Genomic DNA, 27,868 nt, shown 5'->3' with positions numbered 1-27,868 from the left:
TCATGAGGAGTCTCTTTTTCTAATCCAAACAAAGAAAAAAAATCTATGTTCTGGAAGCGTGATATCAGAGAACTCATTTTTACCTCTCTTAATCCTGAATATCCCATCAAAAATCACCAGTCACTTACTACAGCAAGCATGCAACAATAATTTAGGATCTCATCCTCCTTCCTTTTAAAAAGGTGTGTGTATGAATTTACTACTGATTAAAAATGCAAGCTTGACAGCCATGCAGATTGAAATCCTCCATCTGCACAACAGACAGAATGATTATGAGAAGTAATGATTCCGCTCTACTCCGGGCTGATTAGGCCCCAAATGGAGTATTGTGTCCAGTTCTGGGCACCACATTTCAGGAAAGATGTGGACAAAAGCGGGAAAGTCCAGAGAAGAGCAACTAAAATAATTAAAGGTTTAGAAAACATGACCTAAGAAGGAAGATTGAAAAAAGTGGGTTTGTTTAATCTGGAAAAGAGAAGACAGAGAGGGGACATGATAACAATTTTCAAGTGCATGAAAGGTTGTTAAGAAAGAGGGAGAAAAAGTGTTGTTCTTAACCGCTGTGGATAGGACAAGATGCAATGGGCTTAAACTGCAGCAAGGGAGGTTTAGGTTAGACATTAGGAAAAACATCCTGTCAGGGTGGTTAAGCACTGGAATAAATTTCCTAGGGAGGTTGTGGAATCTCCATCATTGGGGATTTTTAAGAGCAGGTTAGATAAACACCTGTCAGGGATGGTCTAGATAATACTGAGTCCTGCCATGAGTGCAGGGGACTGGACTAGATGACCTCTTGAAGTCCCTTCCAGTCCTATGATTCTAGGTGCACTTCATATATTCCAATATGTGGACACCAATAATGTAGGCTGTTCACACACACTCATTACCCACTACTGAAGTGCAGCTTCCTCAGAACAGAAACATGGCAGTCCCTCAGGACAGGGAGAGACCACCAGCAGATCCAAATTATACCTGCTGAAGAATTTAAAAAAAGAGCTCTTATCCAAGTTTGTCTAGGACACCAAAGCTATCACTCCTATGCTTGTGAAAAGTATTATGCAATTTTTTTATAAATTAAAAAAAAAAATACTGTCTATGGGGTTGAAAATGTCTTATAAATTAGATCATTTAGATGGACGAGTGTTTTAGAAACAGCAAAACAAAACAGAGAAAAGAACAATTTTATAATATGCTGCTCAATACCCAAACCCACATTTTGTACTGAAGTGTCACCTAAGTCTTTTAAATCTTCCTTTTATGTTTCCCTATGACCGCAAAAAAAAAAATTTGTAGCTGTTGAAAACTTTTCTCCTGGGATATCAGTGTTAGTATGCCAAAGTATCACGAATGCATAGCCTGCTGTGAAGATCTATGCTGGGGCAGGAAATCTGCTTTTATGAAGAGGTAAAATCTGTTTTTATTCAATACTCAGTTTTCTAAAATTTTCTTTTAATACTCTTATTTTATACCCTATAGGACATAAAATACGAATACTGAAAACTTCAGAAAACTATGTAATATTTAATAAAAACAGAAACTTACCTTTCCCACCACTGGCAGACTCCCTCCTCTGGGGCTGACATTAGGAGCTATCAACACCACCAGCACAATCCATGTTGAGATGCCTCAGAGGGGGGAAGACTAAAAGCCTGGGGGAAATGAAAGGTTTAATTAAAAGAATCATTTTGCTGAAATGCCCTAAATTATGTCCTTTTGGGCATTTGACAGCTTCTAGGCCTGAATTTCCTGCCCCACAATAGAAGTTCACTTTTATTAAGGAAACCTGCATTATTTCTGGAGTCGTGAGGATTTTACTTTATCTTTTAGGAACTTCGGTTAAACTGTAAAGACTCATAGAAGTGTCTTACCTAGCGAGCTCCCTTCTCTGCTTTTCCATCTTGTCTCTGAACTGTAAGTTCCTGAAGAGCAAACTATGGTTTTCTTATAACATTTCAATACATTTCCATAAACTTTAATTGACAATTACAACAATTGCCATTGTTAAAACCATAGTTATGTCCTCTTTTCTAGCCTCTCTATCTCTATTCTGCCCAGTCTATGTGAAACACCGTAAATTATAATTTTCATCTCCCACCATCACAACTCCTTCAAATCTGTGTTCACTTCCTGTACCTTTCCATTTCAAATTCAAACTCCACATCCTCACTTTCAAGTCTTTCCAAAGCTTTGTTCATGCCTTCATTACTGTTTTCCCTGCAGACATTCCCTTCTCATGCCTTGTGGCTACCCAGTGCTATCTTCCTGTCTTGTCACACCTACAAGTAATGGTATAATGTAATTTTAAAGAAAGGGAGGCATTTTTCTCTTGAAAATATCAGTATGGAAGGCATTAACAATTGCCATTAGCACCTTTTCAGAACAACAAACCTAACAACAAAAAGCATAAGACATGGATATTCTCCCACCTCCATACCCCAAAGGGCTAAACCCCGATGTACTCTGTCAGTCATTCTTCAGATAAAACTCTCATTGACCTCAGTGGGAATTTTGCTTAAATTGGACTAGACATTGCAGGATGTGGCCTACAGAGAGGATTGATTTAAAGGCAAGATATAAATGTGAGTAGTTTCAAAGGAGTCTCCATTTGAATATCTATTTCTAATGACACTCTTTTCATATTAAAGTGTCATTACAGGATTGGTTTACTTAAAGACCAAAAAGGATCAGAGGGGAAGTGCTCTTGTCTGGCCCAAACTGCAATTATATTGCACACCAACATAAAGAAAGACATTGTCAGGAACAAATTAAGCCTTTCACTAGATTTTTTAATTTATTAGCATTTGAAAAATCTTCCACCTAAATACTGACAACATAATGAGTTTTTAGAAGTTCCCTTGCAAAACAAAAGGTGACAAATAATCAGTTGACACCAAATACTGAATGGCAGTACTTGCTCCCTCATGAGATGAGAGCTGCAGATTAAAAATACTCACTGACAAATTAAATGCCTGTGTCACATGCAGCTTCCTAGTGCTTGGAAACAGACTGAGTATTCTGAGATAAAATAAGATAGACAAAGCAAGCATGATAAATGGAGATCATTACTTCATAAATACCTTTGGTACTGCTGCTTAGTTTCACCCTCTTGCGCTTGCCCACACCTTGGCTTCCATCCTGGTCCTCCTGGAGTAGGGGAAGAGATTACAAAAATCAATAGCTGTACAGATTTTACTACAGAGAGTAAACACTCTGTAATTCACTTCTGGATTAAACACATAGCTAAAAAACAACAGGAGACTCTGTACATCTTTGATAATAGGACAATGTTTTATCTGACCAAAGGTCCATCAAGCCTAGTATCCTGTCCTTTGACAGTGGCTAATGGCAGGTGCCCCAAAGGAAATGAACAGACAGGTTATCATCAAGTGATCCATGCCCTGACACCCAATCCCAGCTTCTGGCAAACAGAGGCTAAGGACACCATTCCTGCCCATCCTGGCTAATAGCCATTGATGGACCTATCTTCCATGAATCTAACCACGTTACAGTACTGGCCTTCACAACACCCTCTGGCAAGGAGTTCCAGAGGTTGACAGTGCGTTGCATGAAAAAATACTTTTTTGTGTTTATTTTTAACCTGCTACCTATTAATTTCATTTGGTAGCCCCTGTTCTTGTATTATGAGGAGTAAATAACACTTCCTTATTTACTTTCTCTATACCACTCATGATTTTATAGACCTCTATCATATCCCCCCCTTGGTCGTCTCTTTTCCAAGCTGAAAAGTCCCAGTCTTATTAATCTCTCCTCATATATAAGCCATTCTATACCCCTAATCATTTTCGTTGTCTTTTTCTGAACCTTTTCCCAACTCCAATACATCTTTTTTGAGATGGGGCGACCACATCTGCATGCACTATTCAAGGTGTGGGTGTACCAGGGATTTATATAGCGGCAATATGATATTTTCTGTCTCATTATCTATCCCTTTCTTGATGAATCCCAACATTCTGTTCGCTTTTTTGACTGCCTCTGCACATTGAGTGGATGATTTCAGAGAACTATCCACAGTGACTCCAAGATCTCTTTCTTGAGTGGTAACAGCTAATTTAGACCCCATCATTGTATATATATAGTTAGGATTATGTTTTCCAGTGTACATTACTTTGCATTTATCAACATTAAATTTCATCTGCCATTTTGTTGCCCAGTCACCCAGTTTTGTGAGATCCTTTTGAAGCTCTTCGCAGTCTGCTTGGGACTTAACTATCTTGAGTAGTTTTCTATCATCTGCAAATTTTGCCACCTCACTGTTTGCCCCTTTTTCAAGATCGTTTATGAATATGTTAAATAGGACTGGGCCCAGTACAGATCCCTGGAGGACACCACTATTTACCTTTCTCCATTCTGAAAACTGACCATTTATTCCTACCTTTTGTTTCCTATCTTTTAATCAGTTACCAATCCATGAGAGAACCTTCTCTCTTATCCCAGGACTGCTTATTTTATTAAATTTTACTGGCTACTTTACTTTCTTTCTGAAACTAATTGCTAAAAAATGTTTACATAGGTAAAATATCTAGATACGGTACATGTAACTATGAAGTTTAATTTTTATCTCTTTGTAGGTTTATTTTTTTTGTTTTGGGTTTGTTTGTTTTTTGCATGCATGGCCTCTTCTGGCTTTTCCAGCCAAATAACAACTATGAATCTGAGCTGGCAATACAAATAATTGAGTAGACATTTTCTAATCAATTTAAATGTTTCTATCCAACATTGAAATAATTTAATTTGTTGGCAGCCAGTTACAATTAGAAGAGCCCTAGCAAATAAAGTAATATTTCAGATACATAAAAGGCACTTGTTATCTGAAGTGCACAGAGCACTTTATAAACAAGCAAGCCAGCCTTACATAAACCAATTTAGATTAAAAACATGATCACCACCACTTAAATGGGAAAGACAGGGCATAAAAAGAGAAAGTGAAATGCAGACAGATATATGAGTTGGGGTTAGGATGCTGGATCCTGGCCTCCAAGTCTACTGCTCTAACAAGCAGATGACACTGCACCCACTATAATACTAGCGAAACAAGTTAAATATATTTGTCTTCATTAGAGTTTCTGAAATGTGTGATTTTATCAATTTAAGAGGATGAAAGCTGTGATCAAATTTGGGGAATAAAGTATCGTTTTCTGGAAAAATATTTTCCTCAACTGAAATGTGTGCTGATTATTTGTCTCCCATGTCATAGTAGGTAAGTATTAAATCTTAATGGAAAGAGTTGAAGTTTAACAGCAATGTATCCTGAACACTAAGCTTTTTAGATTCATCCTAAATACAAAAGGGAAAGTACCTTGCTGAATGCCATCTCTCTCCAATTAATCTCCCATGAAATAAAATACATTTAGAATTATAAAGGACAGAATAATTCACCACTTCTACTTATTCAGGGGAAAAAAAAGTCTTACATGAGGAGAAAGCATGTTCTTTTCTAACAAACTTATTTTCAATTTTGCTTTAAGGCAGTTTTGCTTTAGTGCTCTTGATGCAGCGTTACTGAACAGTAAGTAATATTTTCCATGCAGTAATTTGCACTGGAGAAACTGAACAAGGTTAAAAACTTGTTTATTAAAGTAGCTTACAGTAAGTTAACTGGATTTATATTTACAAATGTGCGTTTCAGGTCCCACATTTATAAAAGGCCCTTCAGTCTCTTTTTGAGTTACTAAAAAAACTCAGGGGATATGGAAGTTATTTTTACCCTCATCCCATATCATATTTACTTGTAATCTCCAATTTGTCTGAAAATATGTCAGGCAAATTAACAAAAAAGTGTACTCATAAATTAAAATTGGTTGTGTTTGTTTACTGTTAATCCTTCTTGCTATAGCTGTTTCTAAATAAAAGTCTTGGTTGAGATCAAGTATGAAAATGCCCACTCATGCTCTTTGAGATTACATTTCAACAGGGTAACTGAGAACTTAACTCAGATCCCAGATAGGACCAAATTTCTCAGTTTTAATAATAATAAATAATAAAACCAACAACTGCATGCTTAACATAGTTGCTAGTTTGATCTAACATACGGTGATTTGCAGCTTTATACTGGAGATTGGAAAGAAAGAATGAATTAAGTGTCCACAAGGTGTAAAACACTAACTGACAGGCATATTTCAGTTGCTGTTATTCTCTCCCCACTAACCCAGGCAATTCGTTTCCCCTGGGCCTTCCATTCTATTCCCCAACCTTCCTTTTAAACTGCTATACTTCCACCCACTGAAATAAATCCTTTTCCTTTTCTACAGTACCAGTATACCTCCCTAGTCCCCATTCATACCCCACCATCCTTTCCAAAAGGAATGCCATATCTGATCCCTTCCCAAACTACCACAATAGCGTCCATTTCCTTCCCTCGCAATAGAGCAATCACAAACAAGGAGTGAGCATCATTTTGAATAATATTCAGAATATTAAGATGAACTTTCTTTTGTTTCACTTAATGTCTCATCAGTAGTATTTCTAGTTGTTATTTCATATTGTGGGGTTTTGTTTGTATAAAGATATGCTTAAAGAATATCAAGCAGTGCTTTGAAAAATGTCAACTTATAAATAGCACTGCTGAGAGCATAACATGCTGTGAGCTGGTGACAACAGAGACAAACATCTGATGTAACTTATTGTAGGTATAAACAAACAATAGATTTTTCACTGCTACACCTGTTCAGGATAAACTAAAAGTCCTTGCCAAAGATTCTGTTTTAAAGTATTTTCAAAAGTTTGTTCTGTCTCCCTATTCAGATGTCTGAACAAGTTAAAAATGACTGTTGTCTGCTCCTGTCAGCTGGGACTAAGCTATCATCTGGAAGACTGTTAAAGGTTTAGTAAAAAAAATTAGGTCCATAAAAACAACATTTCAAGTAAGTTAAGAATACATTAATAAAGCAACTCTACAGGGACGTAACTATTCCCCATCAATTTTTTTTGCTGATTCCAGCTAACCTAAACATAGGTTTTTCTCCTTCTCCCCTACCAAACATGATTAGTAAATAAGGCCAGATCTACACCAGGGAATTTACATAAGAAAATATTCCCACTGTTGCTATCACAAGCTCAGCTGCACCAGTGTTAGCATCGCTGGGATATCTAGTGCCTAACACTGCTCACAACTCTTTTAGCATCATCTGTATTAAACCTACTTAGAACAAGTCTAATGGACATGATGCTGAAAATGACTGCTGGAAAGAGAGAGCCACCTGTGCTAGATATAGCAATTTCCTGCCATATCCTTGGGTGATCTACTGAATTAAGTTTAAGTATCTTTGGGGCCATGATATTAAATTAATGGTTTATGTATTACTGTGGGCTAGAATTGTATGTAACTTCCTGAGGGTGGGGTGGGAGAGAGATGTAATAGATGACACACCTGGGCGTTCAAAGGACTATACTGAACAGAGTGCCAGACAAGAATGGACTTTTGCAAGAAAAAGTGTTAAGTGAACTTCCTGGGGAATATCTAGGGGGAGGTAAATATAAATACCTCACCTCCAATTATGCAAAAATCAAGCCTTTTGAAGCTATGCTCTGAGTAGGCCATTGTCCGTTGATCACCTGTTACGTGAGGCCAAGATCAAAACCCAAGCTACATAAAGGAAAAACTGAACTGTTCATGGTGGTTCTGGTTCTGAATATGAAACAGTTGTGAATTTATAATCTAGGGGAAAGCCCACTTATGGACTTGAAGCTACCAGAGATCAAGACCGGAGTCGGGTGACCTCTGGTTAGGTTTTTTAGCAAATGTAGGTTCTTTTACTCTTTTTAATGTTTTTTCTGTAATGCTTTCACTTTAAAAATAAATTTGCTTGCTTATGGAGAGCTGTGTGGTAACTTGTAACTGTGGGCAATTACACTGTTCATAGCCATTAGCGAGAAAGCAAAGCACAGATGCTGGCCTGTTTAGGCAGGCTGACTTGCTGGGACATCACAGAATAGGCAGGGAAGTGCACAGCCTAGAAAAAGCCAAGCCTAGAGGGAGAGAGACATGGGTCACTAATAAGGCTGCAAGTTTGTCATGGAGATCACGGATTCCGTGACTTTCTCTGACTTCTGCAGCGGCCAGTGCACCTGGCTCAGGGGCAGCTCAGGTACCCCCTGAGCCAGTCACACCGGCCACTGCTGGAGCAGTCTTTGGCCCCCACGTCCCGTCCTCCCCCCTCAGCAGCAGCAGAGTTTGGGTGTGGGAAGGGTCAGGGGCACGGGACGGGGTGAGGCGGGCTTCAGGAGGCGGTTACCTGAGGGTACATCCTCCCTCTCACTCAATTGCTAGGCAGAGGCGTGGCCAGGCAGCTCTGCGTGCTGCCTCCACCCAGAGTGCTGGCTTTGCATCGCCCATTGGCCGGGAACCATGGCCAATGGGAGCTGTGGAGGCAGTGCCTGCAGGCAGAGGCAGCATGCATGCACCCAGCAGAGCTGCCTGGCCATGCCTCTGCCTAGCAGCTGAGTGAGGGGGATGTCGCCGTTTCCGGGGAGCCCCCCAGGTAAGCGCCACCCAGAGCCCACCTTACCCCATCCCATGCCCCCTCCCAACCCCTTGCCCCCTACCACACCCAAACTCTGCTGCTGTTTGGGGGGGAGGCACAGGGCCAGGTAGGGAGCCTGCTGGCCCCACCAACCCCCAGCCCCCACCAGCAGTGGGGTTCCTGGGCTGCGCTCTGCTGCCCACCCCACCACCCACCCCACCAGTACCTGGGCCGCCCTTCCCCAGCCCCCTCCTCCCCGACTTTCCACCTCCCCCTCAAGTTTTAGTCAGGGGTATATAGTAAAAGTCATGGACAGATCACAGGCTGTGAATTTTTGTTTACTGCCTGTGACCTGTCCATGACTTTTACTAAAAATGCATCTGACTAAAAAGTTGCCTTAGTCACTAACCATGATGGCTGAGGACCTAGCAGCTAGAGTGGATGCCCTTGTTGGACCATGAGGGAAGAATACGGGTCACAGTTGCCCTGAACTGTGACCCACATATCTATGCTGCTTACACCAGTTCAGCTGAAGCAGTATTAGCAACGAGATTTTTATTTTTATTTTTTTAAGTTCTTTAGTGGAGCCAGGGCATAAGGATCTGGTCCTACTAACAGATGTTCTCTCCACTGAACTAGATAGACATACACCGAGTATTAAAGATTTGCAGGATTTGGACTAAAGTATTCTCTCTGTTTATATATTGTTACATTTCTATTTGATTTCTTTGAAAAAAAATCTCACCTCATCTGAAGACTCTCCTTGTCCTGATGTTGTAGCACCTGCTAAACCTTTTGAAATAAACATAAAATAAAATAAAGATTTCCTTCACAATTCTTGTATTGACACATTTTATGAGATTTAATGACCCATAAAGAAACACAAAACATAATCTCAGCTATAGCCACATTGCATCATACTGATCTCGTTAGCTCTCACAGGATAAGCAGTACTGGGCTTGGCAGTACTTGGAGGGGAGATCTCCAAGGGATATTCAGGGTACTTGAAGAAGTGATGCTTGTGATTCAGAATTAGGTTCCACCATAGTGCTTCAGTGCACCGTGTTGGTGGAAAACATTCTTTCAGAAGAGACAAACTGAGTTCCTGATCACTTCTGGCCATCAAAAATCCAGGGCACTATTGCAATAATAAGGATTTAACCCAGTTACAACCCCTAAATTCCAATATGAGTAATTACATCTTGCCTACTCGAATTCTACTAATTCTCTGATTGGATAAGGATTATTATTCACATCCCTGAAGTACTATGTTTAGTTTTGTTGGTGCAGTTACAATAGGTCCTGCATTTTGGCAGTATGTGAAGTGATCCCTACAAATAGTTTAATTCCATGAAGCACTTCAAATACTGTTTAGGACACAAGAGAAGTTTTATTTTAAAAAGCAAGATTTCTCCCCCCCAAGATGTTTTTCTACACAAACCTTGAATTGCTAAAGTGCTAGTCCCAGATGCTTGCTCCTGCATACCACATGCAAGTTTATCCTCAGGAAATGCCAGTCCAGAGCCCTTCAAAGCGATGAGGTACTTTTCATGACTTTTCTTTGCACATGCATTTTCTCCAACACCTTGAATACATATTTAAAACAACATTAAAGCAAAGACAAACAAGTATTCACCTCATGTGCTAACACAAGAGGCCTCACTTAATGAGATTCGTTCCAAAAGCATTTATTTTACAAGACTAAAAAATTTAAAAAGTGGTCCACAATATTTAAAAAATATATGAACAAAAGAGTTAGAGATGCAAGTCTTCAAACTTAACCCTAAACAAATACAAAGTCAGTTTGCCAGCGGATGAATTTAAATCCAAAATACAGCAGACTTTTCTGATCCTTTATTTTTTCCAAATCAAGAAGCATTTTTCTTCTAATCAAAGCACCCATCATTTCCATTGAAGCAAGATTGATACCTACCACAATACTTCAGCCATCTTCAGCTCAAGGGGGGGGAGGGGGGGGAAGAGATAGAGACAGAAAGTTGGTGGAAATAAAAGGATTCTGAAGTGAATTAGGCCTAATATATAAAACTCATTTTAAATTGTCTAAATTTTGGCAGATAATGTTCTAAGAGCATCCAACAGGAAAAAACATAGCCACTTTATTTTTGGATCTCAAAATTAAAAAAAGTTGAGACAAGACCACTGCAGCAGCAGTAAACCAAGATTATTCCCAGAGCTATAGACACTTCCACTCACATCCAAGTTGCTGGTTCACAAAGAAGTAAATAAATTGCACACATTGGATTAAAATCTTCAAAGACAAACAGCTAAAAAAATCAGTATTTCTCTACCCCAAAAAAATTTGAGGAAATAATTTTGTTTTCAGGTTTTTAAGCAAGCTATTAAACAATGAAAAGGCAAACGCCACAGAGATGACAACATCCTTTTTAGCTGCCCACCTGCTCCCTGCAGCCAGAAGTATCCTATGCAGCAAGTGGACCACAAAAACGCCTCAGGCCTTGCTATGTTCTGCCTCCATGGAGGCTAGGTCTCTACTCATAGAGGTATGTTCCCTATTCCTGCAGGCATACTTCCTTATTCCACACAATCCTTCTCCCTCCCCGCAAGGGGGGGAAAAAAAAGAAAAAACAGGCTCTTCCACCTAAGCACAACATGCATACAAAGTCTGCTACTCTGTGATGCAGGGTGAGCTTTTCCCCTGCAGAGTAAAAATTATTAAACTTCTTTCATTCAAAAGAGATCATGCTTGGCTCCCAAAAGGCTTTTCCCTTAAAGCATGAAAAAGTGAATTTGGGAGAGAGGAGAGCAGGGCAAAGTACTTTTCAGCAGTATTCATAAGTATTTCTCTTTCAGATAAAAGACTGCTGTCCAAGAGTTCAGCCCTCCTTTAACCCACAGCTGCTCAAGATAATTACACTAACTTAACACCAGAATAACTCCTATCTGCTTTGTAGTCATGTAGAAGTAGGTTAGAAAGACTCAAAAATAAACGCAGCAAGCTACAGAAAGCAGGGAGTTCATTTGCATCAGGTATCCCTAACCAGTAACTGCGTAACATTTTGGGCTGGATGGGAGGGGGGAACATCAGAGAAAGAAAATAGGTGGCTTATGTATCAGGCTATTTTTACTCTGAACAGAATACCCACAGCCTCAGGCAGCAATAGGTATTCTTTCTGAGAGCAGGTCCTAAAATAAAATATGAGGCATTTATGATCATATGTTTTTATGGTAATTAAATGTTAGTTAAGTCAGCTCTGTTCTTGATCTTAGACCAATTATAAAAATGTTTGCTGAAATTATATGTCCTTATAAAAATACTTGTGCCACAAAAGACCCTACTCCACAGTTCTTACATCAGCAAAATTCCCATTGGCTTCTCAAGCCCTAAAAATAGCAATCAACTCAGATGTCAGTTTATAATTATTCTTATAATTATTTTTCTGATCTTTTTGGTGACATCAGAACAAAAGAATACAGTACACTGGGCTCATAATGAACAAAAATGGCTTCAATTTAAATTCTTAATAATTTAAACATTTATTAACAGAAATATGCATGAACTCACCAGAGCTCAGATCTTTGTAAAACTGTTGGTTTGTCAAAACCTGGGTAAGGACTGATCGCATTGCTCCTCCCATTTTGGTCAAGTCTTCTAGAAAGGAAACATGAGGCTCCAACATCTGAAGGATTCTGTGAAGGTCTTTTTCTGATGGCAGATCAAGAGCTGGAACCCCAGTAAAAGAAGTTTAAGGTGGAGAAAGACAATTGTTTCATTTTATTTGTATTGCTTCAACAAAGGATTATACTGAACATTTCAATAGATTAGAACACTAGTTAGGCCACCAACAAAATGTATTTATATAGACAGTCTAGTCTCTCTTAAGAATTATCCCCATTTGACAAACATACAACGTTAGACAATTGGATTTATGATCAAGAGAGATCCAGGACTGAAACAATAGGGACACTATAAGTTAGTACTATGATGCAAAGGCAATAATACAAATACATAGTGAACTTACAGAGCAAAATGAATGGCCATAGCCAGTGTTGTCAGTGTATTACTTTCAAAGAAATAAGATCTCTATACAACAGAAAATCATGTTTGACTGAAATATAACCGCATGAATCACGTGTATGTCAATATCACTCCACAAGATGAAATTTCTATTTTCCGATTTGTTTTAAGAAAATAGTAAATTATATACAAAAAGCTATGTTAAAAGAATATTATGATTCCTTGTGAAACCTTAATTTTGTCCCCTTGTGCATAAGCATTACTAGAGACCTTAATTACAGTTTTAAAAAATTAGTGTTATGGAGGATGGTTAAGACTGATTCAGAGTTTTCTGTTAAAAAGAGAATTTTTCAAAATGCTCTAAAATCCACATCATAGTTCAGGGCAACTGCACCTGTATTGCCCCTCCACAGTCCACCAAGGGCACCCACTGTAGGTTCCCAGCTAATCAGGAGTCACCTCTCGTGGGAAGTGGCCCGCATCTTTCTCTCTCTCTCTCTCCTGACTGGGAGTTTTCCAGGCTGCATCTGTACTTTGCTTTCTCTCTGAAGACTATGAATAATTAATTGCCAGCACTCAAAAAACACATAGATCTTTATAAGCAAGCCAATTTAAAATGAAAGCATTACAGAATTTTTTTTTTAAATAATAAAATAACCTGTATGCCAGTAAGCTTACCGGAAACTACCCCGTCCCTCACATTTTAACAAGAGTTTTGGTAGGAGTTAGTCCTTCAAAGCCTAAAAAGGGGTTTTTCTGTGGTTACAAGTTCATAACAGCCTTAACTCAGAACAAGAAAAACGATAAATAGTTGTCTTTCCTTTATACAGCTTGGGCCTTTGATCTTTAAATTCCAGGAACAAGTAATTGTAGGCCTGGCTTGCCATGAGTAATTGGACATGGGTGAGGCCACATGTCTTGAGAGAGAAGATTAGGAAGGTAAATGAATCAGCAGGTTAGAAACAGAATGTCTGTACTAGCTAAGACAAGGGAGATACCCAGGAAGCCATTTACAATGGACAAGAGAAGTTGGGAACATAAAGATGAGGTCAAGAGTAAGTAATACATGGAAGGCGCATAGACAGAGCATGCTGCTACAAAGTAACCAAGCCAATCCCAAAACATGTAATGCAATGTATAGTAAATGCAGTGCAACGTGTAAATGCATATAAAGGAAGAGGTCTGCTATGCAGCTATGTATATGGTGTATGCTCTGCGCTCACCCCTATGCTTGAAACTGATCAACTCAAGTGTAGTTTGATTGTATGCCAATAAAGAAACTCCAGTGATGAGTTCGGAGTCGAGCTGAATTCTTGGGGAACTGAGTAGAAGAGGTCTTGGGGAAACCCCAACAATAATCTGCAGACAGCGGTCCTCTCTTTGGGGTGTAGCTTCAAAAGGTTTGATTTTTGCACAGAGTGAGATATTTGCATTCACTTTCCCCTAGAGATTCCTCAGGAAAACTACACGACACTGTCCCAAAAGTCCATTCTTGTCTGGCCCATTCAATTACATTGTTCAATTACAGTCCTTTGAAGCTCATAATACTTCCCCAGGCTCATACATCCCATCTCCTCCCCCAGCCTCCCAAAGAGGTTTCATACAATTCTGCCCACAATAATACATAAACTCTGCATTGAATACAATGGACTCCAAACATACTTCAACTTAATTCAATAAGATTCTTCAAGGATATTGCAGGAAATTGCTATATCTCTCTCACCCATGCACACAGGGCGCCTGTTATAAAATCTGATATGCCACATTAGAATAGACTTTATAGTGCAAGTTTAGCATAATTCTGTCAGATTAAGGAGATACAGCCTACCCCAAAGTGAGCTGCTTTCAACTTTCAAAGTGCTCTGAAATACACAATACCCTCTGTTTACAGGAAGGGCACAAGCCAATGCAAGGCAAACGTAACTCCACATTAATAAAGTTTTTTGGCAGTGACTAAAATTAAATTGCACTCGGCGAGTACTGGCCCATTGCAAAAAAAAAAAAAAAAAACAACCACCACCACCACCACCAGGGCTCTGATCCTTTCAACATGTGGTTAGGAAAGGATTCCCTAGGTTCAGCACAGACTAAAGTTAGTAGCTTCACAAAGAATCATAATCAAGAGACAGCAACATAAACCAGGCTATCCACATGCAAATTCAAACATACCAGGTTCATTATATCCTTCTCTTAAGTACTGGATAAGACTAAAGATGAATTGTGGCAGAACTAGTTCTGACATCATCAACAAGTCTTTTGGGACACAGGGAACATTTGAACTTGATTTCATCCGGTGGCGCTTACAAAACCTATAAGACAAACAGGAAAAAAAAATAGTTAGCCAAGTACCAATACAGTTCAGAACAGGTATCTGAAAAAAAAACAACAAAAAAACAAACCCTGAGCCATCACTATTTTCAATTCCCCTTACTGAGCTGCACACTTATGTGCATAAAAGAGGGCACCATGGAATAGGTATTCTGTACAAAAGTTAGTTACAATGAAGATATAATTGAGTTCACATTCTCCCTCCCATATCCCCAGTAAAATCATAAAATAAAGTTGAGATATTTTTTCAGAGGTTAATCAGAACATAGGATGATTTTCCACATTATGAGCATCTTCCAAAGAACTGGGAAGAGAATACGGTCATGGTATTTCTCATAATTAAAATGTGTTTATGCCAACCATCCAAAATAGAAGCTGAAATGTTTTCCTCCAGTGAATCTGTACTGGTTTGCTGTATGGATATTGATAAGCACTGAGCTGACTCAAGTACCTCTTCGAAAGCATTAAAACATTTGTTTTGAAAGGGGAAAATAGTTATGATCACGGATAGTTAAGAAAAACCTTAAAATCAGATGTGGGACCTACCAACTTTCGGAGTCTTTTCAACTGAGAACAATTCGATATTTCATTCTCTTTGCTAAATCTGGATATTACAAGTTTGTATGTTTTGTTCACTGAGTGTAAAATAGGAGGGGGAGATTGTCACCCCACTCCAACATGCACAGGACTGATGTACAGGAACCCCACAAACACTGATTCCAGCCATGGGAGGATTCCCCTGGCACAGGAACTATAGAAGGCAGCCATGAGGCTTATGGGACTGACATAACTTAGATAGGCAGCCAGGGCTGCCTAAGTTGTACCAGGAGTCCCAGAGCACCCCATAATTAAGGAGACACAAAGGTGGCCAAAAGCTACCATACCCCACCTTTCCACCTGGCCCCTCACTGTCTGAGAGGCACAGCACAGGATCACACTCTGAGTCTTGATGTTATTTTAGTTCATGAATTTGCAGGCTTAATTCAGGGGGGAATAATCCTAAAGTATCTCTCTCCCCCACCTCCTACCAACTTTTAATTTAACTTGGGGGGAGAGTGCGGAGGGGAAACTACAAATCTCTGCTTAAATCCTTCTGTGAAAGATCTGAATCACTACACAGTCAAAGAGAGGGACTAATCCTTCAGACCCTTAGGCCTTGGCTACACTTGCGAGTTACAGTGCAATAAAGGAGCCCCGTGGTGCACTAGCTCACTCCCCATCCACACTGGCAAGGCACGTATAGCGCTCTGACTCTGAGGTATGCCACCTCAATGAGTGGAATAACGTTTGCTGCACCCCAGCTGGAGCGCCGCAGCGCCAGTGTGGACACCCTGGTCCTATAGCGCGCTCTGATCGGCCTCCAGAAGTGTCCCACAACGTCTGTGCTAGCCACTCCGGTCATCACTTTGAACTCTACTGTCCTGCCCTCAGGTGACCAACCATCAGACTTGCCCTTTAAATTCTCTGGGAATTTTGAAAAATCCCTTCCTGTTTGCTCAGCCAGGCGAAGAGTGCTCTCAGCGAATCTTTCTAGGTGACCATGCCTCCACGCACAAGGCGAGCCCCAGTATGGAGCAATGGTGAGGTGCTGGACCTCATCAGTGTTTGGGGGAGGACGCTATCCAGTCCCAGCTGCGCACCAGCCATAGGAATTACTATATCTTCGGGCAAATATCAAGGAACATGATGGAAAGGGGCCATGACCGGGACACACTAACATTGGAACCACTGCACTTCACTCCCGTGCAGGGTACCAGCCATTACTGGTGGCTTTCAGCCTCAAATTGCTCCCTCAAGGCATCCCTAATCCTTGCAGCCCCGAGCTGGCTCCTCTAATAGCCCTGCTCTCTGGCTGTTCAAATTCAGCCTCCAGGTGTTGAATCTCCGAGTTCCATGCCTGAGTGAATCTTTCACTCTTCCCTTCACAAATGTTATGGAGGGTACAGCACACGCAGATATAACCGCGGGATGCTGTCATCGGCCAAGTCCAGCTTCCCATAAAGGGAGTGCCAGCGGACCTTTAAATGGCCAAAAGCACACTCCACAGTCATTCTGCACCGGCTCAGCCTGTTGTTGAATGGCTCCTTGCTGCTGTCAAGGGTCCCTGTGTAGGGTTTCATGAGCCACAGCATTAAAGGATAAGCGGGGTCTCCAAGGATCATAATAGGCATTTCGACTTCCCCTACAGTGATCTTCTGGTCTGTGAAAAAAGTCCCGGATCGCAGCTTCCTGAATAGGTCAGTGTTCCGAAAGACGCATGCGTCATGCACCTTCCCGGACCAGCCTGCGTTAATGTCAATGAAGCACCCACGGTGATCCACAAACACTTGGAGAACCATCGAGAAATACCCCTTCCGATTAAGGTATTTGGAGGCTAGGTGGGCTGGTGACAGAATTGGAATATGCGTTCCATCTATCACACCTCCACAGTTACGGAAACCCATTTATGCAAAGCCAGCCACAATGTCATGCACATTACCCAGAGTCGCAGTTCTTCTGAGCAGGATGCGATTAATGGCCCTGCAAACTTGCATCATCACGATTCCAACGGCCGACTTTCCCACTCCAAACTGGTTAGCGACCGATCAGTAGCTGTCTGGAGTTGCCAGCTTCCAGATTGCCATAGCTACCCGCTTCTCCACAGTCAGGGCAGCTCTCAATCTCGGGTCCTTGCGCCACAGGGTGAAAGTGGCTTTTCTCATCCGAAAGTCCTGCAGCCACTGCTCGTCATCCCAGACTTGCATGACAATGTGATCCCACCACTCAGTGCTTGTTTCCCGAGCCCACAAGCAATCTTGTGTCATATGCATTACTCGAGTCAATATCATTGTCGGAGCTCTCACTGTCACTTTGGATCATAAGGAATAACACAATTGACAAACATGACGTGCTGGCAAGACTCATCAGCATATTCCTCAGCAGTTCGGGCTCCATTCCCGCAGACCGAAAGGGAAAACAGAGCGCACGGTACAAAAAACTTTGAAAGATGGCACCAAATGTGGACGGAAGCTAAGGCCTGGTCTACACTGGGGGGGGGGGTTCGATCTAAGGTACGCAACTTCAGCTATTCGAATAGTACCTTAGTTCGAATTACTTACCCATCCTCACGGCGTGGGATCGACGTCCGCGGCTCCCCCGTCGACTCCGCCACCGCCATTCACGGTGGTGGAGTTCCGGAGTCGATGGGAGCGCATTTGGAGTTCGATATATCGCGTCTAGATGAGACACGATATATCGAACTCCGAGAAATCGATTGCTACCCGCCGATATGGTGGGTAGTGAAGACGTACCCTAAGAGAATGCTGGGATGTGAAACGATTGATCACGGGGCATTGGGACAGGACCCAGAATGCCCCACACTCCACGCCCCCTTCCCACAAGCCACAGCGCCAGAATGGGAAGAGGTGCTCTGTGGGATAGCTGCTCATAATGCACTGCTCAGAATGCCGCTGCAAGTGCCGCAAATGTGACCATGCCAGTGAGCTTGCAGCTGTCAGTGTGGACAGACTGCAGCGCTTTCCGTACTGCGCTCTCTGAAGGAGGGTTTAACTCACAGTGCTCTACATCTGCAAGCTCAGCCATGCCCTTAATCACAGAAGCAGGCTTGCTGACATCAGCAGAACAACTTGTGTGAGTGTAAGGATTCACACCATGCTCTATCTTTGACTGTGTAGCAATTCAGAGATATCTACAAAAGAATAATAGTCTGATCCTGCATCAACTTAACTATGCATATTGCTTAATAAAAGCCACTCCTCTTGTCCTTGTTGGGAAGCCCTGCAGATGATAGCACCGCAGACCTGGAGGATTCCTTAGACCACAGGTGTAATCCAATGTCCACTGAAATCAATGGGAAAACTCCCACTGATCTCAATGAGCACTGAATCAGGCCCACTTGCATTGGTTACTGTTACCAAGGGTCTTCAAATCACACATCTGGGATGTTTACCCAGACCAGAAAAAAAAGAAAAGGCCAAAACCCTGGAAGGAGGAGTCTAAACATACATCGTTTAAAAATAGTAAATTTGATTTGACAATGTCACTTAGCAATAAACAGCTACTCATGTTTATCATCATCATCTATTGATGTATCACTGACAAATGGCTGTGCCTGAATATGCAAGTTATATTCTATAGTCATACCCTCATTAAATTGGCTACACTACCACTTTAGGAAGAAACTCTATGTTTCTATAGAAGACGATTCTTCAAGAAGGAGAGGCTCAAAAGAACCAATTAGTGTCTTATAGTGAAACAAAGTAATACAGGAAGGGGCTTACAAAAAGAAAAATCAGTTCTAAGGAGGCGGATATCAGACTTCTAGGCCAAAAAAGAGAGGCTGTCAAGTCCAAGGATTAACTGTGCATTAAGACAATATTCAAATATTTCCCAGCTCACAGCAGCCCAGCTTCCAATAGCTTCATCTTCACAAGAGTAAGTTTTCTCTCTTTATACTATTACTCATTTATTTTCTCTTTTATTGAACAAATAATGAATTGCTTAAGTGCAACTATAGTTGAGGTTAATCTGTTGATTTAGAGGACTACAACTATTGCTTGTTCATCCCTGGGAACAAAAGTGCCCTCAGAGGAGGAAGACAAACCAGGTGATGTATCTCTCATCTCGTGTCTGTGGGTTAGTTAAACACAAAGCCAGTGAAAAGGAATTTAGGAACAGGTGCACTCTGTACTCATGTGTATTGCTGCCTACAGATGGAGGTCCACGCTGGCAGAAAATGAACTTCTAGTAACCTTTAGGTTGGAGGATCAATACCTCACTTAGAATGTTAAGATATTCAGTTTCTCTTTTATCCCAACTACACAACCTTTTTATATGAGGTTTTTCCAAGGTCAATCAAAAAATGTGTAAGATTTAAAGGCACACCTCCAATTATAAGTTTATTATTTTAGAATAATGTATATTTTGTATCCTTATCACTTTAATCAGTCCGCTGTACATTTTTAATTTTTATGTTCCTCAAATGTATTTTTGTAGGTAAGCCTCTTACACTGGTGTTCTGAAGATCCTTGTAACTAAAAGCCTGCAAATATGCATGCAGAGCACAACCTCCAACCCACTCTATGCTGCTGCTACTTCCTTCCCTTCTCCAGAAATAGCTCTGCTCCTAGGAAGCCTTTCCAAATGCGAGATCCACTCATGAATCAGGCCCACTGAAATTACCCCACAACTGATCTACCTGGAGCTAAAGGATATGAGGCATGTCTCTTCCCTAAATGCCCCAAAAATAATGTGATTTGTAGCAAATTTGAAAGGGGTTTTTTTTTTTTTAAATATAGGCTCTGCAAGATCAAGAAGGAAAGCCATCCACAGTGAAGGACCCTTCATAAAAAAATTTTTAAAAGACCATCTCAGCAGTCCCCTCCTACTTAAACTGAGGGAGATCCAGACATGGATTATTTCCCAGATAACCAGGTCTCAAGACTTGCAGCATGTGTGCCAAAATCATTCTGTAGATGCCGTATCTGTGGTTCATGGACTGGGAATATAAACTCCTCACTTAAAGTCGTCCCAGTTAACATTGTTACGTTGCTGATCAATTAGGGAACATGTTTGTTTAAAGTTGTGCAATGCTCCCTTTTAACGTCTTTGGCAGCTGCCTGCTTTGTCCACTGCTTGCAAGAAGAGCAGCCCATTGCAGCTAGCTGGTGGGGGCTTGGAACCAGGTTGGACCAGCGGCTCCCCCATCAGCTCCCCGCTCCCCTAAATTCCCTGTGCTGCAGCCGCCCAGCAGGCTATCAATTGGCAGTTCAGCTGTCCCTCCCCCCACTGTCATGTGCTGCTCCCAGAGACTTCTACTTGCTGTGCAGAGGGGAGTGGGGGGCCCTAATGTCAGGGTGTCTCCCCTCTCCCCCTGCTCCTGCACCCCGCTTACTCCTTCTCCATATAGAGCAGGAAGGGGACACTGACGGAGAGAGACAAAGAGCGCTTGGGGCAGCAGCTGTTGTCTCAACTTTCTGATCCTCTTAAAAAGACAGAGAGGGTCAGCTTACTTGAAGGGGCAGTGTGCATCTCTCTCTCTCTCCCATACACTCAAGGTGTGCATCTGTCTCTGGCCTGGTCTACACTACGCCTTTAAACCAATTTTAGGAGCATTAAACTGATTTAACGCCACACCCGTCCACACTAAGAGGCCCTTTATATCGATATAAAGGGCTCTTTAAAGCGGTTTCTGTACTCCTCCCCAACGAGAGGAGTAGCGCTAATATCGGTATTACCATATCGGATTAGGGTTAGTGTGGCCGCAAATCGACGGTATTGGCCTCCGGGCAGTATCCCACAGTGCACCACTGTGACCGCTCTGGACAGCAATCTGAACTCAGATGCACTGGCCAGGTAGACAGGAAAAGCCCCGCGAACTTTTGAATTTCATTTCCTGCTTGCCCAGCGTGGAGAGCTCATCAGCACAGGTGACCACGCAGAGCTCATCAGCACAGGTAACAATGCAGTCTCCTGAGAATCGAAAAAGAGCTCCAGCATGGACTGCACGGGAGGTACTGGATCTGATCGCTGTATGGGGAGAGGATTCAGTGCTAACAGAACTGCGTTCCAAAAGACGAAATGAAAAAGTATTTGAAAAAATTTCCAAGGCTATGATGGAAAAAGGCCACAGCAGGGACTCAGTGCAGTGCAGAGTGAAAGATAAGGAGCTCAGACAAGCCTACCAGAAAACCAAAGAAGCAAACGGAAGGTCCGGTGCAGGGCCAAAAACATGCCGCTTCTACACTGAGCTGCATGCAATTTTAGGGGGCTGCGCCACAACTACCCCACCCCTGTCCGTGGATTCCGAGGTGGGGGTTGTAATCTCAGCCATGGCTGAGGATTCTGCGGACGGGGAAGATGACGATGAAGAAGAGGAGGACGAGCTTGCAGAGAGCACACAGCACTCCGTTAGCCCCAACAGCCAGGAGCTTTTTCTGACCCAGACGGAATTACCCTCCTGGCCCTCCCAAGCCACTATCCCAGACAATGAAGCCATGGAAGGGACCTCTGGTGAGTGTACCTTAGTAAATATAAAACATGGTTTAAAAGCAAGTGTTCTTTAATGATTGATTTGCCCTGAGGACTTGGGATGCATTCGCGGCCAGTAAAGTTACTTAGAAAAGTTTGTTAACATGTCTGGGGATTGAGCGGAAATCCTCCAGGGACATCTCCATGAAGCGCTCCTGGAGGTACTCCAAAAGCCTTTGCATAAAGTTTCTGGGCAAGGCAGCCTTGTTCCGTCCACCATGGTAGGACACTTTACCATGCCATGCATGTAGCAAGTAATTGGGTATCATTGCATGACAAAGCATAGCTGCGTATGGTCCCGGTGATTGCTGGCATTCCAGAAACATCCGTTCTTTATCTCGCTGTGTTATCCTCAGCAGAGTGATATCGTTCAGGGTAACCTGGTTGAAAATCAGGAATTTAATTAAGGGGACAGAGATGCCCATTTTCCTACTGGGCTCGTGGCCTGCTGCTTAAAAAAAATCCTTCCTTGCACGTAGCCAAGCAGGGGGAGGGGAGGAGTGAAATAGCTATGAGCTTTTTCGCGTTTGGCTAGCAGGGATCTTCCCAGCTACCAGCCACGCGGTGGGGGGGAAATGGGGGTGATTAGCAGTGAGCTTGCATGATACCAGCCATGTGGTAGGGGGAGGGGTAAAGCACTGTATATATGAAGGCTGCAGAAGCCGAAAGACAGTGGCTTACCATGGCAGCATGCAAGCTGAATTCTGATGCCCGGACCTGCGTCTGTGAGATCTGTAACACCAGAGCCGCAGGCACTCAATATTAAGATGCAAAATGCGACCTTGTAGTGAAATCACATGTGCTATGTAAGGTGAACAGTTTTGTTCACTGTGAAAGAGTATAACCATTGTTCTGTAAAATGTATCATTTTAAATACTTCTCTCCCTTTTTTCCCTCCCTCATGCAGCTGCAAATTTTTCAAACCTCCCTACTCCATCCCAAAGGCTAGCTCAGATAAGGCGGAGGAAAAAGAAGACACGAGATGAAATGTTCTCGGATATCATGGAAGTAACCCGCAAGGAAAGAGCTCATCTGAATGAGTGGAAGAAGGTGGTATCTAATTACAGGAAAGATGCCAGTGTACGTGAGGACAGGAGGGACACTCGAGATGAGAGATGGCGGCAGGATGATCAGCGGTGGCGGGATGCAACTCTGGGGCTGCTGCGTGATCAACTGACATGCTCCGGCATCTGGTGGAGCTTCAGGAACGGCAGCAGGATCACAGAGTGCCGCTGCAGCCCCTGTATAACTACTCTCACCATGTTCCACATCCCCCTCACCCAGACGTGTAGGAACGCGTGGGGGGAGGCTCCGTGCACCCACCCACTCCACCCCCGTGGACAGCCCAACCAAAAGGCTGTCATTACTGTGAAATTTTTTTAGTGGCCTTTTCCTTCCCTCCTATCCTCCTCCCACACCACACCCGGGCTATCTTCTCAGTTCTCTCCCTCTTTTTATAATGAATTAATAAAGAATACATGATTTTTAAACGATAGTGACTTTATTTCCTTAAGCAAGCTGTAATCGAAGGGGGAGGGTGGGTTGCTTACAGGGAATGAGTCAATCAAGGGGGGTGGGGGTTCATCAAAGGGGAACAAACACAGCAGTCACACCCTACCCTGGCCAGTGATGAAGCTCGTTTTCAAAGCTTCTCTGATGCGCACCGCTTCCTGGTGTGCTCTTCTAATCTCCCTGGTGTCTGGCTGCGCGTAATCAGCAGCCAGGTGATTTGCCTCAGAATCCCACCCCACCATAAAGGTCTCCCCCTTACTCTCACAGAGATTGTGGAGCACACAGCAAGCAGCAATAACAATAGGGACATTGGTTTGGCTGAGGTCTGAGCGAGTCAGTAATGTGCGCCAGCGCACCTTTAAACGGCCAAAGGCACATTCTACCACCGTTCTCCACTTGCTCAGCCTGTAGTTGAACAGCTCCTGACCACTGTCCGGGCTGCCTGTGTATGGCTTCATGAGCCATGGCATCAAGGGGTAGGCTGGGTCCCCCAGGATAACGACAGGCATTTCAACATCCCCAACTGTTATTTTCTGGTCTGGGAAGTAATTCCCTTGCTGCAGCCGTTTAAACAGAGTAGTGCTTCTGAAGATGCGAGCGTCATGAACCCTTCCCAGCCATCCCACGTGGATGTTGGTGAAACGTCCCTTGTGATCCACCAGTGCTTGCAGCACCACTGAAAAGTACCCCTTGCAGTTTACGTACTGGGTGCCCTGGTGCTCCGGTGTCAAGATAGGGATATGGGTTCCATCTACCGCACCCCACAGTTAGGGAATCCCATTGCAGCAAAGCCATCCACTATGGCCTGCACGTTTCCCAGAGTCACAACCTTTCGTAGCAGCAGCTTAATGATTGCTTTGGCTACTTGCATCACAGCAGCCCTCACAGTAGATTTTCCAACTCCAAATTGATTCCCGACTGACCGGTAGCTGTCTGGCGTTGCAAGCTTCCAGAGGGCTATTGCCACTCGCTTCTCAACTGTGAGAGCTGCTCTCATCTTGCTATTATGGCGTTTCAGGGCAGGGGAAAGCAAGTCACAAAGTTCCATGAAAGTGCCCTTACGCATGCGAAAGTTTCGCAGCCACTGGGAATCATCCCACACCTGCAAGACTATGCGGTCCCACCAGTCTGTGCTTGTTTCCCAGGCCCAAAATCAGCATTCAATGGCTAGAACCTGCCCCATTACCATCAGGATCTCCAAAGCACAGGGGCCCGCGGTTTGAGAGAATTCTGTGTCCATGTCCTCATCACTCTCATCGCCGCGCTGCTGTAGCCGCCTCCTCCTCGCCTGGCTTTGCAGGTCCTGGTTCAGCATAGACTGCACGAGAATGCGCGAGGTGTTTAAAATGTCCACGATTGCGGTATTGAGCTGAGCAGGGTCCATGCTTGCTGTGCTATGGCGTCTGCACAGTTCACCCAGGAAAAAAGGCGCGAAACGGTTGTCTGCTGCTTTTACGGAGGGAGGGGTGAGGCTGTACCCAGAACCACCCGCGACAATGATTTTTGCCCCATCAGGCACTGGTACCTCAACCCAGAATTCCAAGGGGTGGGGGAGACTGCAGGAACTATGGGATAGCTACCCACAGTCCAACGCTCTGGAAATCGACGCTACCCTCGGACCATGGACACACACCGCCGAATTAATTTGCGTTGTGTGGCCACGTGCACTCGACTTTATACAATCTGTTTTACAAAACCGGTTTCTGTAAAATCGGAATAATCCCGTAGTGTAGACATACCCTCTGTCTGCTATGTTGTCTCCCCTTCCTCGTGTTTGTGCTGCCTTGTGTGAGAGGCTACATTAACAACGTGTTAACCCTTGAGGGCTCAGCCGAGAGTTAGTTCATCATTTAGCAGCAAGACATTCATCCCTCTTCCACCCTCTAACTTCACCACCTCAACCAAGCTTCACAATCATCATAGCTGTGAATAGTATTAAATTATTTGTTTAAAACGTATGCTGTGTGTATATCTATATAATATATAGGTTTTTGTCTGGTGAAAAAAAATTTCCCTGGAACCTAACCCCCCCATTTACACATTAATTCTTATGAGGAATTGGATTCACTTAACATCATTTCGCTTAAAGTCACATTTTTCAGGAACATAACTACAGCGTTAATCCACAATGTCAATGAGAGCTTTGAACAATGATCAGGAGTAAAATATAGCCATTAAGTAGTAACTAAACTATGTTATTGTCACACTCAGCATTAATGGGAAAATTTGCTACCCTTTGTCTCTCTTCCTTTCTTCAGTTTCTCTCCCACTTCTCTGTCTTTGTATCTATCCCTTTCCCCCCCACACACACTTCCTTCCTTTCTCAATTTCCACCTCCTGAGTGTTACTCCGACCCCTTCCTTCATCCCATCTGCTGAAGTGACGAGCAATTAAACAGCTAATGCTGACATTTAGAGTGTAACCATTAGTCTTTAGAGTTGCCACTCCAAAGAGAATAATGGGGGCGGGGGAGATCACGCTTCTCAGAGCCATTGTTTCAAGCTGTAGATTCAGTGAGGCTTGGTCTACACGAGCAACTTACGTCAGTATAACTACACTGCTCAGAGGTGTGGAAAATCCACACCCCTGAGCGACGCAGTTATATTGATCTAACTCCCAGTATAGACAGCACTATGTCAACAGGAGGATTCCTCCCATCGACATAGCTACCGCCTCTCGGGAAGGTAGATTACCTATGCCAATGGGAAAAGCCCTCCTGTCAGCATAGGTAGCGTCTTCACCAGGGGTTCTGAAAATTTTGTATTAGTGACGCCTTCCACACAGCAAGTCTCTGAGTGTGACCCCCTTATAAATTAAAAACACATTTTTTTATATTTAACACTATTATAAATGCTGGAGGTGAAGCGAGGTTTGGGGTGGAGGCTGACAGCTTGCAACCCCCTCATAATAACCTCAATGATCCCCTGAGGGATCATGACCCCCAGTTTGAGAACCCAGGGTATTCGCTGAAGCGTTATGGTGGTGCAGCTGCATCAGGGCAACTGCACTACTGCAGCCTTTTAAGTGTTGTGGCAAACCCAGGACAAATGGCTACAAAGGGAGGGGTAGGAATTAGTCCCAGGGGGGTTAAAAGGCCTCTCCCTATCCACTGAGGAGAGAGAGCCAGGGAGAAATTAGGTTCAGCTGGAACAGGGGTTACCAGGGAACTAATTAGGTTCAGCTGGCCCCAACTGGAGACCTTTTTAAACCCTCCCTGGAAGGGAAACAGGGGGGGAGTGAGAGAGGCAGAGAAGCTGCCAGCGAGTAGGTGCAGCAAGACTCTGACCTCTTCCAGCAAGGAAGACTGCACTCTGTCCCCAGAAGGGGAGAAAAACAGCAAGGGACTGACTGAGAAAAGGATCAGCCAGACCCTGCGTGACCGGGAAGGACTTTGCTTTGCCCAAGCCTGTGTCTCGAAGGCAAAAAGGGACTGAGCCAGCCGAGGAGAAGCAGGTACTTTGCCACAGTGTATACAAGCTCTAAGACCACACCACATCAGTTTACACTGAATTCTTTTTTTTAAGGTTATCTTTGCACTCCTGAGGGCCACAAACTTGCCCTTTTATCAAAAGAAAGCGTAGATTCTGCAGTCTAAATATGCCAGATAGGCACATAAACATAAAAAGCAGGGTGGACCCAGCCCCCAGTCCAGGTGTTTGATACTCTACTTTATATATCAACATCTTAAATAACAGCAGGAAATCATCAGACAGTGAAGATCACAATAGGACCTTGCTCCAGAGAGGAGTAATCCTTAGTTACATCTAGTCCAGTCCATTGTTGTCATTAAAAATCAGGACCAAGGCTGAATCTAAACCAAGATAATCTAGAAAGCAAATTAAACAAATGAGCCTGGTTTCAAAATAAAACAAGGTAAAGAAGCCTTTGGGTTTATAGTGCTGACTGCCAGACAGTTCTTTTACCCATGTTCCAGAAAGCTTGTTCTACCACCATCTGGTACTTCAAATCCTGAAATATCAGTCCTATTCTCTATTTACAGCTCTCCTAACCTGTCATGGGATCACTCTTTTTTTTTTTTTTTAAATGTGTATCTTGGCCAACACCCTGTAAATTGAACCAGAAACCTAAAGACTAAAAGCATGAGCTGCTACAGCTAGACCCAGGGCTCTGTAACTATTCAGATCTTCTTTTACTTAACACAGAGGTGGACCTATAACACTTATCAATGGGTTCTATGTACAACAGATTCACTGGGAAAACAGAAGAATAGGCTATTCCATAATCAATTCTGCCATATTACCGTAAGAGCCCCATGGCTGGAGCATCAGTCAAGCAAATGCCTGACTAAATAGTCACACATTTCAAAACACCCTGAAGACGATCAAAACTGTATCTGATACACTAGGAAAGGGAGCATATTCCAGATACTGGACCTTCCACTGAGAACACTGCCACTAGTCCAAGAGTTCCAATGTTTGGAACTGACAAGAATACTGCAGCTAGTCATCTCAAGGCCTGTAACAAGGCACTAGAGAAGTAGCAGCCTCTAAGGTAAACGATA

General features: G+C 42.9%; 1 protein-coding gene across 1 annotated transcript in view; it reads right to left on the bottom strand.

The window, feature by feature from the left end:
- Window positions 1–27,868, bottom strand: part of UBR3 (ubiquitin protein ligase E3 component n-recognin 3) — a 206,026-nt gene that overhangs the window by 157,822 nt on the left and 20,336 nt on the right. The window contains exons 2-6 of the mRNA XM_045031947.1: window positions 14,647–14,786; window positions 12,025–12,183; window positions 9,922–10,065; window positions 9,226–9,272; window positions 3,078–3,144 (exon numbers count right to left, since the gene is read on the bottom strand). Coding sequence (XP_044887882.1) covers window positions 3,078–3,144; window positions 9,226–9,272; window positions 9,922–10,065; window positions 12,025–12,183; window positions 14,647–14,786 — 557 coding nt within the window. The remainder of the gene's footprint in view (window positions 1–3,077; window positions 3,145–9,225; window positions 9,273–9,921; window positions 10,066–12,024; window positions 12,184–14,646; window positions 14,787–27,868) is intronic.

Source organism: Mauremys mutica, chromosome 10, assembly GCF_020497125.1.
Source record: "Mauremys mutica isolate MM-2020 ecotype Southern chromosome 10, ASM2049712v1, whole genome shotgun sequence".
Lineage (NCBI taxonomy): Eukaryota > Metazoa > Chordata > Testudines > Geoemydidae > Mauremys > Mauremys mutica.
Note: the sequence above shows the minus strand (reverse complement) of the source record. Positions and strands in the feature narration are given on the sequence as shown.